Source organism: Melopsittacus undulatus, chromosome 8 (genome assembly GCF_012275295.1).
Source record: "Melopsittacus undulatus isolate bMelUnd1 chromosome 8, bMelUnd1.mat.Z, whole genome shotgun sequence".
Taxonomy (NCBI): Eukaryota; Metazoa; Chordata; class Aves; order Psittaciformes; family Psittaculidae; genus Melopsittacus; species Melopsittacus undulatus.
Window position 1 is genome coordinate 3,139,639 of NC_047534.1, and position 17,439 is coordinate 3,157,077.

At 54.7% G+C, this 17,439-nt stretch overlaps 1 protein-coding gene across 2 annotated transcripts in view; it reads right to left on the reverse strand.

The window, feature by feature from the left end:
• The window catches only part of MPRIP (myosin phosphatase Rho interacting protein), a 73,147-nt gene that overhangs the window by 32,029 nt on the left and 23,679 nt on the right, over positions 1 to 17,439 (reverse strand). Inside the window, exons 4-7 of one of the 2 annotated variants that reach the window (XM_034065596.1) lie at positions 10,308 to 10,459; positions 7,788 to 7,872; positions 3,475 to 3,685; positions 1,732 to 2,248 (exon numbers count right to left, since the gene is read on the reverse strand). In XM_034065596.1, coding sequence (XP_033921487.1) covers positions 1,732 to 2,248; positions 3,475 to 3,685; positions 7,788 to 7,872; positions 10,308 to 10,459 — 965 coding nt within the window. The remainder of the gene's footprint in view (positions 1 to 1,731; positions 2,249 to 3,474; positions 3,686 to 7,787; positions 7,873 to 10,307; positions 10,460 to 17,439) is intronic. The other variant, XM_034065595.1, reaches the window with a different exon arrangement.

Consider the following 17,439-nt stretch of genomic DNA (forward strand, 5'->3'; position numbering starts at 1 on the left):
CTATGGGGTTGGCATAAGGGCAAGTGACTTCAGGCAAGTGTTCCTGGATGTGTTAGTGGGTTACTGAGCAGGGTTATGAGAAATGGTGTTAAACTCCAAGGGAAAAGCTGACCCCAACAGCATGGAAGTGAGTTATTGTATTTGCTCAGCCTCAAAGAGCACAGCCTGAGCTTGGAGGAATAGAATGAGAGGGATATGTGGACTAAGTCAAGTCAAATTCAAGAAGCAGCCAAGCCAAGCTGAGCAGGGTGCTGCTGAATGCTCATTCTCTGATGTGATGCTGGACGTGCTCTCTGCCATCACTCCCCTCCCAAACATTGGTCAAGGCTCAGCCCCATGGGCAGCAAGACCTGAAGACCTGGTGCAGGACCCGCTCCTCTCCCTACACCCACCCTGCACTAAAAAGCTGTTAACAGCTCCAGGAGCCCAGCTGGGCTGGGAAAACAGACTTGCCTTGGGAAAAGGCACCTGCCAGGAGGCATTGTATGGGGCTGGCATTATAAAAGGACAGTCTATGCCAGCAGCATCCTCTCCTAGGCCCATTATCTGCCTGTGAATCTGTTCCTCCCTGCCCCTGGCTGGTGCATCCCAGCTCCATGCTGGATCCCAGGGCTGGAGCAAGGGACTGTCAGCACTGAAGGAACATGCTGCCCTCTCACACTGGGACAGGCACTGGCCAGGGCACCTTGTGCAAGCAAACCCATGCTCTCAGACCCACACCTGAGCCAACACACTGCACAGCCAGCAAACCAGCAGTCACCAGCCTTCTCTCAGCCCTGCCCCCAGCCAAAGGGGCCAAGGAACCCATGTGGTATCCTTCTCCATCATGGGGAAAGCCTAATTCCCGAGGTGGGGAAAGCCAAACCTGTGTTTGGCTCCTTTATTCCCAATGCAGCACTCGCTGTGCACACCGCCAGGGCTGGGCTGGCTTTGGGATCCTCCTGCCGACTGGCACAAAGTTGTGCCATGCTTCCCAGACCCACTTCCAGCTCTCAGAAGCCAGGCTGGAAAACAATCCTTTAGGGGCTGGGAAGAAACAGAGGAGAAGAGCCTGCTGAAACCGTGCGAGAGAGAACATGCCCGCAGGAAAACCAGGGCAAAGGAATCAGACTGGCAGGCGGCCCTCTCGCCCGGGGCCTGTCTCCTGGTTTGCTCTGCTGCCCTCCCTGCACAAATCCATCTCTCCCAGGGCAAGACGAGCCTGTCCCTCGCCCGGAGAGCATGGAACATGCCGGAGCGTGGAGCAGGCGTGTGTGTGGATGCTCTCCTTCCCTGTCCTCCTCCACACTAAGCTGTTCTGCAGCCCTGCTTTGGCACTGCACCCGCCTCTCCTCTCCCAGATTAATGCCCTGACATTCTGCAACCTCTCTCAGCTCATTAGGCAGTTGCATAAGGCACCTGGCACTAACACCGTTTAGAGAGCTAACCTAGTTAATGGTGCCAGCTGCCAGCGTGTGCCCTGCTGGGGAGGGGACAAGGAAGGGTGAGCTTGCTTGCAAATACAGCCACTGAGCATCACCCACCTCAGCCAAGCACCCCCAGAGCAGCCAGGCAGGGTGGTACCTGCCTGTTGGCACTACTAAGGACATCCCACCGCCTAATCGGTGTGGATGAGCATCCTTCAACCCAGAAGCACTGAACACAAAGGGATTCCATCCAGGGCTGCAGCAGGGATGCAGCCTCGCTGCTGTTGCAAGCATGCAAGGAGGAGATGAGCCACTCATCCCTTACCTTCTCTCATTGCCAAAGAGCCGGGCCACTTCTTCTCTCCCAGGGCTACGGGCCCGGGTTCTCCGCTCTAGCCTCTTCCTCTCCACCTGGAAGGCCTCCCGATTACTGATCCTAATGGCCTTGGGAACGTCGGCCAGGGTGGTGTACTGCCGGCTGGCTTTAAAAGAAAGGGGACGCCCCGATTTTTCAGCTCCCCTTCCTACATCTCTGCTGCCGGAGTCCTTGTGCGTGGGGCAAGTGCTCTTCAAATCCAAGGAGTTCAGAGAGAAGCTGTGACTCATTCGGTCGCCTGCTCGGGTACCTGGGGAAGGAAAGGGCTGGGCATGCTCCTGTGAGGGCGATTTGGGATAACTGTACCTGTTGTTGGGGGTGCTGGGGCTGGGGGGGCTCGGTGGGGGCGGCAGCTGCTGCTCTTCCAGTTTCGAGTCTTGCTTGGTCTTCTCCAAGGAGAAGTATCCGCTCTCGACACGAGTCTTCCGCCCGCAGTCTATCCGGTCTCCGTTCATGGAGCTCTCGTCTAAAGGACACAGAAGGTGTTGAGCTTGGGTTCAAGTCCAACTTGGTTCCAAGCTGGATTCTGCTTTTAAAATCACCCTCATTCCACCCAGGACAGGGATAGGAAATGAAAGCCCCAGCCCCACATTGTGCCACCTCTTGCACTCTTGGTTTTCCCACCCTCACCACCCTTCATGCCCATGGTGGTGGAGGGATGGTCTGCAGGGAACCAGGGATGCAGGTCCAACTGTTGGGTTGGGCTTACACAGATGAATCCCAGGCTGGTTTGGGTTGGAAGGGACCTTAAAGCTCATCCAGTTCCAACCCCCTTCCATGGGCAGGGACCCCCTTCCACTAGAGCAGCTCGCTCAAAGCTCCATCCAACCTGGCCTTAAACACTTGTGTTTAAGTGTGGGGCCCAATTTCTTTGGGCAAGCTGTTCCAGTGTTTCACCACCCTCATAGTAAAGAATTTCTCCCCAATATCTAATCTAAACCTACCCTCTTTCAGTTTAAAACCATTCCCCATTGTCCTATCACTACACAACCTAAACCTTCAAATCAAGAAATGGATGGCTGCAGTCACAGCTCTGCATTCATTTCCATCCCTGTCCTTCCCAGCCTGGCATTAACCACAGCTCCATGGGCACAAGGCAATGGGCACCTCAATCTCGGCAGCTGGGAGCAGGTGGGAAGTATCCCCCATCCAAGCAGGCAGATAAAGGGAACATTCCCAGCCCATGGAACCTGTCCCCAGTCCTAGCAGAAAGAGTCCCCAGCCCCTGTGGTTCCAGGGAGAACAATGTCAAGGCCTTGGTGCTTTCCAGGGACTCATATGGGAGACCAGATGTAAATAGGGCCCTGGAGGAGGAAGCAGCACATAGAGTTTGGCAGCCACAGCATCCTGGCCCAGGCTGGGATGTGGAGGGGCTAGAAAAGGCATTTTCCCCTTCATTTTGCCCCCAGCCTGAGGGTAACATCACCTTTGAGGGCAGGCATCCCCATCTCCCTGCTGGGGCAGGACTGGGCTCCACACTGTGGTTTTCCAGCATGTGATGCCTAGTTTTTCCTACTTAAACTCCAGCCCATAATGCCTTGATCTGGTCCCTACAGAGCAGGGATGAGGTCTGCCTCCTTCTCGTTGCTGGGATGCTCCAGGAACCAAACCCACGGAAACTTTTTCCTTCTATGGTGGTTTTCAGCTGCTCAAACCAGCTCACAGCAGCAACACACCATCCCCATCCCTCACCTTCCTTGCTGTCCAGCACGGAATCCTTCAGGGAACTGGCAGCCCCAGCCTGGCCTTGCACTGGGCTCTGCGCTTGGCTGATGCTGCTGCCTCCATCTGCTTGGTCTTTGCCTCTCATTTCTTCCTGCCAAAGCGTGGACTTGGTGGCAGGGATCTTCTCAGCACTGGGGATGTTGCTGCTGGTCACAGCCATCTTAGCAGGACCGGGCTCCTAAGGAGAACAAGGGACACAGCAGGGTTAGAGGGGTTGCCCCAGCTCCACATGGGGCCATCCCCTGGAGGTATGGGTCCCACATGGCTTGGGGGCTGCCCATGATGCTCAGCATGTGCCACCACCACATTCCCAAGGGGAAAAGCTTGCAGATGGAAACCCTACCCAGTGGGGGTCAGGTCAGACAGAGTGATCATCACTCTGAGACAATGCGAGAGGAAATATCCCTTGCCAGGGAGGGCTCCCAAAACCATCCACACCTCCCCATGCATCCAGCTGGAAACAGATCCAGAGCAAAGCCAAGCCAACAACTACTTCAGCCAATGCTGCAGCAGCACCTGGCTTTGTTTGGGATAGGAACTACTCCTCCCAGCATGGCACACAGGATGCTCTGGCTACCAACATGTAACTCCTTGGGAAGAGCTCATCTCATGCTCACACAGCACTCAAGGTCCCTCACCATTCCACTTACACTCCAGCTCTTCCCAAAAGCTGCCTGGTGCAAGCATGGGGCCCTGTGCCCATATTCATGTGCAGCACCACAGACCCACAGAGAAACCGGTCTGTCAGGTCCTGACTCATGGGGAACCTGGAAATGCTCCCCTCACCTCTGCCAAGCCCCAGGCTGGGGTAACACTGCACCCTCTGTCATGGATGCAAGTGAACACAGCAGTTCCTCATTACCCTCCTCACATCCCTGCTCCTCCTGCAAGCTGTTTCCCAGCCTTCCACAAATGCAGACCAACACAAGGCTTGTCTCCTGGGCCCCATTTGCCAGGCCTGGATTTGCTCAGTGTTATAACTAACATCCCCAAAACCCCCAAAAGGAATCAAGCTAAAGGATACAGGATGGAGGAGAAAATGAATTCCCTGCCTCCACCAGCTGTGTTGTTTGTTTGTCACAGCTGGTTTGCTACAGGCCACTGATAAAGAGTAAAACCCAACCAGTGCTGTTCTCCTGGGTGCTTCATTAACAGGCTCCTTGTTTGACAAAGCAAATACAACATCACATTGAGCTTTATGCTTTCAAACAATACCCATCATCTTAACTGCTTCCCAAGGGGCTCTGGAATCCATCAGATGATGATGATGACACTTTGGTGGCCACAGCCTGGGCAGCCCAGGTTGGGTGCATGCCCCAGAAGAGGCAGCATCTTTCACAACAGGCCTTGGCTCTGCTCTTTAGCAGATGTTTTGCTGCTGTTGTATTAAGCTCCTGCATTAGCAGATTATTTTCCTTAAAGCCACCAATAAATCAATGGCAATTAACCCCCCCTTCAAAGACTCCGGATTGTGGGAAGTTTCCCAGCTGCTTGTTCCCTTCCCACAGAGCAGGGGGAATCCAGGAGTGCCTGAGCCAGCAAACAAGGGCTGGGGACAGGGTTTGCAAAGAGCATCCCCTTCACATCAGCATTTGGGGATCTCCCAGGGAACAGGTCCTGGCTTCGTTCACAGCCACAACAAGCAGCAAATGACCTCAATGTAAGCAAAATCCCCTTGGAAATGTCACTCTGAAGGAATGCAGTGTTGGAGGTAAACGGTTCATGGGCATCCTGCTCTAGGGAACCCTCCTTGAGAACAGGCACCAAGGTCCCCTTTACCCTCAACCATGCGCTCATTCATTGTCCAAAAGCCCCAAACTCATCACCAGCTCAGCACATATAATCTTATACATCCCTTCCATGCACCCCCATATAAGTATTTGTAGCTATGTATTGAATTAGACAGAGAGATGAGGGCCAAAAAGAGGTCTAGAAGCAAGCAAAGAAATTAACTCTGTGTATGAAGAGCCCCAAAGAGGAGCAGTAAGCAAAATCAGCCAAACAGGCCTAAAACAGGCCTCCAGCTGCATGAAGTGTGTCTGGGCACGCTCTGCTTACCTGAGCCTGCCACACCCCTGTGCAAGCAGACAGCAGCACCTCAAATCCCACATTTCAGCCCCAAATCCTGCAGGCAAAGGCAGCCCAGTCTCTCCTGCTGCCTGCACTGGAGTAAAGCAAAAGCTGCAACAGAAACCTGCCCTTTTTGCCCTAAAACTGCAACCCTGCTTGCAAAGCAAAGGTGAAAATGCCTCTGGGATTGCACCAAACAATCCCTGTCCCATGGCTGGAGTGATATTCCCAGTTTCACCTCCATTGCTCCCACCCCACTGATGTTACAGGGCGAAGATGCAAAGTGATGGGGGAAGCTGGAAAGAGCCCTGATGCCTGAGGAGTGCCAGGCTGCAGCTAAGGAAAAGCTACATGGGAATGAGATAAAGCACCAGTATCCATTGTTTTAATGCTTTTTCCAACTCCTAAAGGTGTCCGTCCCTTCCTGAGCAGCGCTCAGACGGGATCTGCTGCTGGATTAGTGTGCTGCTGTCTTAGAAAGAAATCAGGCTTTCTCCGCCAACACACAGAGAGGGAGCTGAACAGCAGCCAGCTCCAGGAGAAGCCATTTCACAGAGGGGGATTTGGTGCTGCTTTTCTCCCCAGCATCCTCTCTCCTTCCCTGGACCAGCTGCCTGCATCAGCATGGGTCAGGACACAGCAGAATGATGCTTTGCAGGTTGCTCTGGAGTACCCAACACAACGCAGCACCCATCTGGCAGCAGGTCCTGCATAGAGGTTGGTTTTGCAAGTGGATTTGAGTCTTTTTCCAATGCCAATGGGATGGAGAGAGTGGAAAGAGGGTAACAAGTGGGATGGGGCTTGGAGTGGATCACCTCCAGCCAAGGAGGTGATAAGGGCCACCAAGCTCCATGCTCACCCCATCCCCAAGCACCTGGGAAGCCCGTCTGCCCACAGGGAGCCAGCATCCTTCCCACAGCCGCTTCCCTTATTTGGTGCTCAGGAGCTCGGATCCTGTACAGTTTCCAAGAAGTTTCCATGGTGATGAAACGTAACCCACAGTGATGTTTTTCTGGCTCTGCGCCTCTTCTCCTTTCCACCCCGTCCCCCTCCTGAACCCAGCCTGGGTTTAGTGTTGTGCCAGGGATGGGGTGAGCATCCCTGCCCTGATCCATTAGCTTGCTGGGGTGCCCTGAACGCAGCAGCCCCCCTTTGTGGCACCTGAGGATGGGCAACTCATAACACATTAGCCCTTAGCCATGGAGAGAGCAGGCATCTTCCCTGGAGCATCACCAGAGCCAGTGCTCAGGGGGCTGTGACAACCCCAGGAGAATTCCAGCTTGATGCACAACATCACATCATCTCCCCCCTACTTTCTTTTCCCATTGCCCAAAACCTCTTTACCCACCAGAATGATGGAAACCTGACTCAAAAAACACCATACTAAACCCACCATGGACATTTTGCACCAGGACCACCCTGAGGTCTTCACTGAAGGGCACCTTAAGACTGGGGGGGGGCTCAGGGATGCTGTTTCCAGCCCCACAGCTTGGCCGCAGGGGCCCTCACAGCCGGTCCCCTGCAGCAGTGGGACACACACCCGGAGGTCAGGCAGCCTCAGGGATGCTGCTGTTCTCAGCCCCAGCGAGGGACCAGGCTGGCCTTGGGGTCACGTTCCCCATCTGTGGGATTCTCCCCCATTCCGGCCACGTGGGAGCCCGGCAGGAACAAGTGAGTCACGGCCAGGCCCCACTCTTTACCATTTATAGTCAAATTGAGCACGAAGCCACTGCTGAGTCCCTGGAGAGCCCAGCTCCGGCCCCCGGAGCTCCCAGCCTGGCCCTGGCCTTTAGTATTTTCCTTTCATTCCCATTATCTCCGGGGTCATCTCAAAGGGGGTAACCGGAGCCTGATGGAATTTCAGCCTGTTTCTGCCAAACTGGCCCGGGAAGGGGCAGCACCTCTCCTCGGTTCCCCATGGGGACCACACGGATTTGTGTGGGACACCCAGGACAGCGTATGTGGGGCTGGTGCCACTAAACAGCACCCAAGGGGGCAAAACGTGGCCCTGAAGCAGGCAGAAAGCAGCAGTGTGTGAGCCTGGGAAGTGATGACCAGGAATGAATCCACACCACCCTGGCTCCTGCCCTCTGCACAGACAGCATCAGCCTGCTGGAGCAGTGGGTCTGGGGGCATCTTCCCCAGCAGCAGGGTAATGCCATGGTCCTGAGAGGGAAGCAAGGGACTGGTGTGTCCCCCCATGGGGTTACCTGGGGAGTTGGGGGCTCTACCTTCCTCTTCTTCTTCTGATTCTGCTTGTTTGTCCTTGGATAGACTATGAGCATCTCCAGCCACCTGCAGGCAGAGAAAGCAGACGGTGAGGTGTGTGCTGAAGGGCAGCATGCAGGGATGGGAGCAATGCTCATGCTTCTGTAACACTGCTTCCCACAGCCTGTGGATCTCAAAGCCCACTAAGGGGGGATCTGATCACACTGGCTGAGGGGATGCTTCCCCATCCTGCTTCCAGGGCAGGCTCCCTGCAAGCTCCAGAAACAGAGCATCCCCATTTCATCCCTAATCACAGCCTTGTGGGGTTTATAACTTGGCCCTAAGCACAACCCCAAGCTGGAGCTGGGCACACAGAGGAGCTCTGCTTCCCAACCTGGTCAGCGTGGTAAACAGGACCCAGAAACCATCCCAAGCAGCTCCTGGGGGACAATGAGGCAGGATAGGAGAAGAGGGATGACCCCCGGGTGCTTTGGCTCTAACCCCACTCACTGCAAGAGCAAGGCCATGGCCAGGGCTGACATGGGACAGGGATTCAAAGATCCTGAGAGGGACAAGGCTCCAGCAGGACCTTCCCCCTTCAGCAATGCCAACACCTGCACACAAAGTGCTTTTGTCCAGGAGAGAGCAGCATAAACTTGGCATTGAGAAGCCCATGCCCTGCACAAGCTGCCTGTTTGGGGGACCCTCCTGTCACAGCCTGACTACCTGCCCCTGCATCTCTGAACATCACAGGGATCCATGGACCACTGGGAAACGTTCCTGCTTCAGCTGCCCCCACTTCCCTCTCCTGTTCCCCCCACTTCACACACAGCAGCAAAGTGTTTTGGGAGGACCACATCAAGTGGGGTTTGGTTAAGCAGTAAGTGCCAGAAGCACAGAATGAACATGAACCAAACTCTCCTCCAGCTGAGGGAATCTTCCTGTCGTGCTGCAAGTGCAGATGGAACCCGCTTGGCTCCGTCAGAGCAGGGCTCTTTGGGGATGATTAATGCTTGCAGTCAGGAGCAAATGAGCTGCTTCAAAATCCAGTGCAGGGCCAATGAACAATAAATCAGCCCCACCTTGCTCTGCAATGCCTCTCCCTCCCATGCAGGGAGAGCAGGACCAGCAACAATAGGCTGAGCTGTGAACCAAGGTGAAGGGAAAAGAAGACAAGAGCAAGGTTTGTCAAGGGGATTGGCTGTGTTTTGGGGTATAACTATTGCATCTGCCTTGGTTAGAGGAGAGGAGACAGCTCCCCTGTGCCAGAATTCCCCTGGCTATGAAGCTACTGCAACCCCACCACTGTAACTGGGGACAGAAGGGTGGTCGTGCTGCCAGAGGACACCAAGGCAGTGCACAGAGGGAGAATCACCCATGCCCATGTCTCGGTAGAGCAAGGAAGTTTCAACACATGAAAACATCAATGTGATCAAAATCCCAAGGTCTTGGTAGAAAAATTACAGTTTCAGACTGTGTTTACCAAAATGGGGGGATTCACAACCAAAGAAAACACTTAGAAATAGAAATCACCTCAACAGAAAGCACTGATTGCTGCTGCCAGGGCTTGGGTAAGCAGAAGATGCTGTACCTCAGGAAGCTATGCCCCATCCCTGGCAGTGCTCAAGGCCAGGTTGGATGGGGCTTGGAGCAAGCTGCTCCAGTGGAAGGTGTCCCTGCCCATGGCAGGGGTTGGAACTGGGTGAGCTTTAAGGTCCTTTCCAACCCAAACCATTCCATGATTGTAAGAGTGGGAAGAAGTGTGTACTTCATCCCTTCAACCTTCTGCTCCGCTTTAAATGTCAACAAATGCTGGGAGTGAGCACTGAGCTCCAGACATTCCACATAGGAAATGCTCACAGAAGAGCAGCAGCAGCCTCGCAGTCCCACTGCTGTGTGCTTGCAGCTCAGCTCTCCCAGAGCTTTCAACCCAGAATACAAGTGATGGGTAAGGATGTTTCTAGGTCACCATCCAACACCTGGAGTTGGGAAACCTACCACAATCTGCTCATTTTAGTGGCCTGATCAGCAGTGTTGCTGAGCAACTGCATCCCAGCGGCAGGCGTTCCTATGAGCAATGATATTTCAATCACCCTCAGAGGTCAGATACTCCACTGGGATCAGGAGAATGGGCTGCATCCATCCCCACAGGCTCCCAGCACCATTCTGGTGTTCACCCTGCAGCCAAGCTTCTTCCCCTGGCCAGCAAATAGCTGCTTTCTACAGCCAGCCCAGGAGCACCCCGGCATCAGATGCACCCTCTGAGCATCCCACAGATACTCCAGGGGTAAATGCCCCCAGGAATGTTGTTCTGCAGCAGGAAGCAGGATATTGCCCAATAGCAGACAACCAAACTGATCTGGAAACAGTGGCCTTCATAAGTAATGAGTGACTCAGGAGCAGCTTAGCTCTGGGGCCTGGCCAAGGCTCCCACAGCACCCAGTCTTGAGCAAGGTCCTACCCACCCTCCTCTTCCTCCTGGCTAAGGGAAGAGCCCTGAGGTGACTTGGTCCAGCACTCACCCACTGATGATCTCCTTGTTCTCAGCCCGGATGAAGTGCTCCTTCTCCGGCGTCAGGATGCACAAGGAGAACTTCTGCCCTGTCCGGCCCTCCCCATCCACCACATCTGTGCACTGGTTCATGTTGATGGTGCCCTGTGGGAGGGTTGTTGGCTGCGAGGGGAAGGAGAAAGGAGCAATGGTTAAGGAGGGAAGAGTGCAAAGTTGAGCCCTAAAACCTCTCCTGGTGAACACCAGGATCCTACACACCAAGATGCTCTGCCCGTGAGTATCCAAACCCAACCACGTGCAGGGCTGGCACACAGACCAGCAGGCACAACCCCTGCCAGCCCAGTCCAGTGCTACCAGCAAGATGCAAGACAAAGCATCAAGTGGTAGGCTTTGTGTTTGCAGCTAGGAACCATTTGGGGTGGTTGGGTGGCAGTGTTCCCCTGCCCTCAATGCAGGGCAGCACTATAGACAGACACACATCAGGTTTTTCCCTGTTAAAACAATGGGAGTTTGCCATGGAGGGACCACAGCATGGAAGGGATCCAGTTTGTCTGATGGGCTTTCTAACACAGTGTCACCTCCCAGCCCACTTGCTCCAAGCAGACACAGCACAGTGGGGACTGGCTGTGCCCCCCCTGGGATGTGAAGGGGCCCAGAGAGGTGTCAGCACTGACAAGAGGTGACAGGTCCATCTGGAGTGGTGCTGGCTCATCCGATTACAGCCTGGAACCCGCTCCGGGTGCCCAGTGCTCTGTGTCACCAGGCTCAGTGACACTGAGCTCCCCACTGCATCCTGGTTTGAACCTGCACCTGGGGCATAAATGACCGGGCAGAGGGACCCCTCTGAGTGGCCAAAGGAGCATCCAAATCAGCTCATGGCCATCTCCTTACCCCACCAAAGCCTCCTTGTGCCCTCTAGATAGCCAGGCCAAGGTGGGGATGGATTTAAAGATGCTGTTAAGGTTTCTACCATGGAAACCATGGTTCCCCTGCCAAAAATAAACTTCCAAAAGCAGCAAAGAAGAGGTGAGCAGGGAGAATGTGATGACCACATGAAATTGAGGTCAGCTCCCTAAGGCCCTGGTTTACCCATCTGCAGGCTGTGGTAAATAACCCCATTCCCCAGGAAAAGGGCTTTCCCTGCCCCAGGAGCATCCTATGACAGCCTAGGGTGGGCATGGAGTTACCATGGGTGCTGCAGCATCAATGCCCAGCACAAAGAACAGGATTGGTTATACATCAGTGACACCAAAACCTCCTCTTTTCCTTCATGGAAATCAGCATCCACAGACCCCAGGGGATGGAAGGAAAAGGAAGGAGAGCAAAGCCAAGCCCAGACCCTGGCACGGCGCAGGCAGCACCGCAGGGAGTCTCCTCCTAAGAGGATTTTTTTGTCTTAAGACAACAAAAATAAAACTGGAAGCTATAAAAACCCAATGGAAAAACTTCCCTCTGCTCCAAGCGGAGCCTTAGAAACCTTTTTGTCTCACTCAGCACAGCCAAGGCCTCCAGGACTGCAAGGTCTGGCTCCAACTTCCTTCCCCACCCAGAGCATCAGGGAACGCAACCAGGAGAGGAGGAAAAGGGGACCTCTCCACTTGGTCCCTCTTTCACCCCTCAACGCCCAGGCAGGCCCTGCAGGGAGCTGGTACAGGAAAGGAGGAGAAGGCTCCTTGTTCTCCTCCCTCTCTAACCCCATGGCAGTGTTCAGGGCGGCTTCCCTGGAGCTCACACCCAACCCAAGCGTGCCCGGAGCGGAGGAGCCGGTTTGGGACCAGCCCATGAAGTGGTTTTGCCACACGCCTCTCCTTGTGAGGGTGAACGCTGGCATCTTGCACAGCCCAACCCATCCCCATCCACTGCTGCACCTCCAAGGGGCTGCAAGCAAAGCTGGTTCTAGCCCCTCTTGTGCCTGTGGCCAGGGACAGCGCCAGGGATGAACCCATCACCCCGCAGCATCCCCACGGCTCTCAGTAGCAGATGAAACCTGACAGACCAGCAGCTTGGGATGTAAATCCCTTTACACCATTCTCTTCCTTCCTTGGAAGCAGCTCAGGCACTCCGAAGCAAAGAGAAATGCAAATGGCATCAGGTGGGAATGGGCACACATAACCTGCACTGAGGAAAGGATGGAGCTGGGGCAGCACTGATCTCTGGGAGCATCCTGACATCACCCAGGATCCCAATGGAGGAGCTGGCCATGGCACACAGCTGCTCTCTCCAGGGAACCCAGAGAACAGGGATAGACCTTGCATGCTGAAGATGTGGTCGTGGTGTGGGCACAGGGGACATAGGAGAGGCTCTGAAGCCCACCTATGAGCACCCATTTCTGCACTGGGGGGTTCCTCAGGGCTGGGGATGCCCAGGGAAGGATGAGTAGAGCTGGTCCCCAGGCTGGTCCCAGTTCAGGTGAGGACTGTGTGGCCCCAGCAATTGGAAGGGAATAAATAAATGCAAAAGCAGGGAGGTTTTATACAGCAGAGACACCAAAACAACAACAAGGCTGGGACCTGAACCAGCCCTTTGAAGAGCAGATGCTTTGATACAAGCTTGAAACCAGCCTCAGACCCCAGGGCCATGGGGAGGCTTCATGTCAGGGTGGATGCTCATGCAGGAGAGGATGCTCAGGCTCAGCTCTGGCTTCTGCTGATCCCCACCTTAGGAACAGCCCCGTCCCCATGCACTGATCTTTCCTCTGCTATTCCCATTGCTGCAGTCAATGGGATGGGGCACACAGCTGCCCCACAACCGGATCTGGTGCCTGGAAGCCCAGCACCAGCACAGGACACCACTGCGGGCATCATCACAAGCAGCATCTCCCCTTGGTACCTCCAGCCCAGCCCCTGCCACATGCAGGCACGGGGAAGGCACCACTTGCACCATCTGAGCAGCTACAGCTGCCAGTATCAGCACAGGAACCAGAGCCAAGAAACAATCGGGTTGTTGTTCCCCACTGGTATGACAGACCCATATTTACACACGCACGTGCTCGCAGTGTCCTTCCCATGTTACACAAAGCCTATAGTACGCTCTCCTCCTCCCCTCCCTTCACCAGGCACCCAGGAAGTGAGTCACGCCATGCTCTCCCCATCCAAAACCCCAGCAGCCTCCAGACACGATGCTCTTAGGATGCAGAGCCCAGCAACTGCAGCAACCCCCACCTTAGACAGTGGAAAGGAAGGGAAGTATGGGGACCTATTATAAGCCCAAAGGAAGACGCTCCAAGCGGGACATGAACAGAGGAGACACAAATGCTGTGGCAGGAGGATGCACAGTGCTGGATGCTCTGGGGGTGATGAACACTCAAGCATCTTGTAATTCAACAGGGTTTATCTGCAAAAATCCCTCATTTCCACACAGTTTTGAAGGGCTGAGGTAGAAACAGAGCATTATTTAGGGCCAGAAATGGCCAGATTTCCCCCAAGCACCTTCCCCATCGTTTCTAGCACATTGTAGGAGCTCGATCCAAAACCTCAACACACGGCTTTGCTCAGCAACTGCACACAAGATGTTTTCTACGCAGGTAACCCCAGGGTCAAGCTCCTGCCATAGCCTTGGTGGGACACGGCCAATGCCCATGCTGCTCTCCAGGGCTCTTACACAACGTGGGCTTGATGAAAGCTGGAACACAACCTTTAAAGAAAGGCGTCGGGGCAGGGGGAGGAGGCAGCCAAACAAAAGGCACATTTTCCTTCCTGCCAAGAACCAGGAGGGGAAGGGAAAGAAAAACCCCATCACCATTTGTCTACCTCGCATGGCAGGATGGTTGCCTTGGCACCGGGGGCTGTCCCGGTGGGAGATCGTGGCTCTGCTGTCCCGTTCCACTGCGATGCTGCATGGGAAGGGCTTGGATTGGCTCTGCCCTGGCTCTCAGCGCTGCTTGGGGGAGACACATCCACTCTGCCTCCATAAATGCTTCTTGACAAATGTTAATTCTCTGAGCTCAAATATTCATGGAGGTGGCTGCTGAGAGCACGTTGCTCATTCGCAGCTCCTCAGTGCTCTCTGCAGAGGCAGCTGCTGAACACAGGCCCACAGAACAGTTAGGGTGGGATGTTAAAAGCTCCATCCATCCCCAGTGTCACCAACAGTGCTGTTTGAGGTGGGATGCAAGCAGGAGCGTTGCATCAGAGCAATGAGGAGACAACCGTGCCTTGGGCAAGGGTAACAACGCAGCTTGGACAGGCTGCTCCCGGCACACCAGAGCCACATCCACCATTCCCACCAGCAAGAAAGCACCAACTCCTTTAAAGTCCCAGAGAGCTCCCTTATCAGCTATGTACTGCATCCCTAAATCCCAGATAGGGATGCGCCAGCACAGGGGATGCCTCATCCTGATGCTACAGGGCTAAGCCTGCCGGTGCTGATGCAGTAGCCACAGTGTGCCCAGCGCTACCCAGGCGCCAGGCTGGCACAGCAGCAGGGCTTTAATGAGCCTTTCAGGCTTCCTGTCACCAGGAATGAGGTTACTGATACGGCCACAATGCGAGGAGAGCTCTGCAGCAGGCAGATTTTATTACACTTATAGATCATCTGACAGGCTGAGCATCCTGGGTTTATTAGGTTAGACAAAGGCTCTTGAAAACAAGCTCTGCAAAGGGATGGACCAGAGCAGCCACCCATCGAAGGGGAGCAGAAGGTTGTGCTCCTCTATCCCCATACAGCTCTCTGCTCTCCCTGTGCCTTTCTTGGCCACCTGAGCACACACTTCCCATCCACAGACTCCTTCTGTCAATGTCTACTACTCAGTGAAGCCACTGAGAAACCTCCAGCTTGCTTGGGCCACGCCATGCTCTTCACATCCACAACCCCAGCAGCCTCTAGACACGATGCTCTTAGGATGCAGAGCCCAGCAACTGCAGCAGCCCCCACCTTATACAGTGGAAAGGAAGGAAAGAAAGAATGGGGACCTTTTATAAGCCCAAAGGAAGAAACCCCAAGCAGGACATTACTGGGGAGACCCAGATGCTGTGGCAAGAGGATGCACAGCGCTGGATGCTCTGTGGGCAATGAGCTCCTGGGCAAAGAGGTTGATGCTGCAAGTCAAAAGGGTTTAATCTGTAAGAGTCCCTCCTTTCCATATATCACACAGTAGGCAATAAAAAACCAGGTTTCTACCATAGGGAAGGGAACTGAACGGAGGTACCCCAAGGAATCAGCTCAGGGAGGTAGACCTGGAGGATGCGATAGCTCCATGCCCACCTATCCCTGCATGCCAAGCCCTGCAGAGCCTTGCCGAGCCTCTACCAGGAGCTGAAACAATATCAGCTCCACTTTCACCATGGGGAAGGAATTTTCTCTTTGGGAGCAGTTTGGGGAGGGGGTGAAGTGCAGGGGCTGGGCAGGAGAGTTCAGCCAGGGGCCGCTTTTAAGCGGAGTTGGTGTTTATGTCCACAGACAGCAAGTCTAAACACTGAGTGAGGCCATGGGCTGGCCACAGGCACCCTGGAGCTCCTCTCCCACCCAGGGCCACCTTTGTATAGTACAAGCAGCACCCACCCTGGGGGTGCCCAGGCAGCAAGTCTGGGTCCAGGCACCCCATCCGCATCCATCCCCATGGGCGCCCATCCGGGGAGCCGGAGCTGGAGCAGTGTGATCCCGGCCGGAGCTGTGCTGGAGAGGCTGGAGCCAGCTCCTCTTGGCCTTATATGGGGATTTTTGCACCAGTGTTGCAGCTCCCAGCTGCTCCCAGCCCAAAGCGGGGTCGGGAGCTGGCAGCCAGCGCTTAGCCTGCCTCCTTCCTGTTAACCTCTTTCCTGCTGAACAGCATCCGAGGGGTCCCTGTGTGATGGGAACAGCCAGATCCTGTCCTGACAATCACCCATGCCAGGCAGGGAGGGTGACCAAGTGGGTGGCAACATCCCTCAGTGCTGGGGTCTGACCCTCTGGGTCCTCTGCAGCATCCCCAAAGCCAGGGAGCCCTTCAGGGAAGCTTGCATCCATGCACATGCACACTCCATGTCCAGCTGGAGGGGAAGAAGAACAGAAGGTGCAGAGAACATCGGCACTGTGATGGGAATAAGGGCCAGGTCCCACTGGGATCAAGCCAAGGGGACTAAAGCAAAGCCCAGCATTGTACAAAGAGCTTGGAGCAGCTGCTGAACCTATATCCTGGTTCTTTGGGGACCAAAGTGCACAGGCACTTGCCAGCCCTGCCACGCTGAAGGCACCATCTCACAGCCCTACAAATGCAAGGGTTTATTCTTCCCTCCTGCTCTCTGGGATTTAAATGCGTTTCAAATGCAAAATGTCCTCCTCCCCTCCTATAATGGGGTGGGAGGAATAGATGATAACGGATCCGACCCCATCTGCTCGCAGCTGCCAGCGTGGCATCTTCCCTGCTTCCCGCTTCCCCGACATGCAGGCACAACAGCTACAACAATTACCCAGCCAAAGGGGAAGCAAATAAGCAGCATTCCAATGAGTTGTCATGGTAATCAGCCTGATGGCAGAAGCATGGTGAGACCATGGGCCTGGGGACTGTACAGGCGGTGATGGACCAGAGCTTGGTGCAGGGTTGAACTGCCTAGAGAGGGAAACGCAGCCGTTTGGGGGTGGGAAGGAAAGGGGGCATCATTTGCATCTTGATAGTTGAGTTTTAAATTGCACTGTTCCAAATTGGCCCTGTCAGCTTTGTTCTCCACCCCCTCGGTGTAGGAGACAAGTCCCAAGTGGTCCCCTGCACCTCGTGCTGCCAGGTACACAGTGTCACTTCCATGTACACAGCATCACCTCCATGTGCACAGCATCACCTCCATGCGCACGACATCACCTCCATGTACACAGCAGCACCTCCATGCACACAGCATCACCTCCATGTACACAGCGTCACCTCCATGTACACAGCATCACCTCCATGTACACAGTGTCACCTCCATGTACACAGTGTCACCTCCATGCACACAGCATCACCTCCATGCGCACGACATCACCTCCATGTACACAGCAGCACCTCCATGCACACAGCATCACCTCCATGTACACAGCATCACCTCCATGCACACAGCATCACCTCCATGCGCACGACATCACCTCCATGTACACAGCAGCACCTCCATGCACACAGCATCACCTCCATGTACACAGCATCACCTCCATGTACACAGTGTCACCTCCATGCACACAGCATCACCTCCATGTAC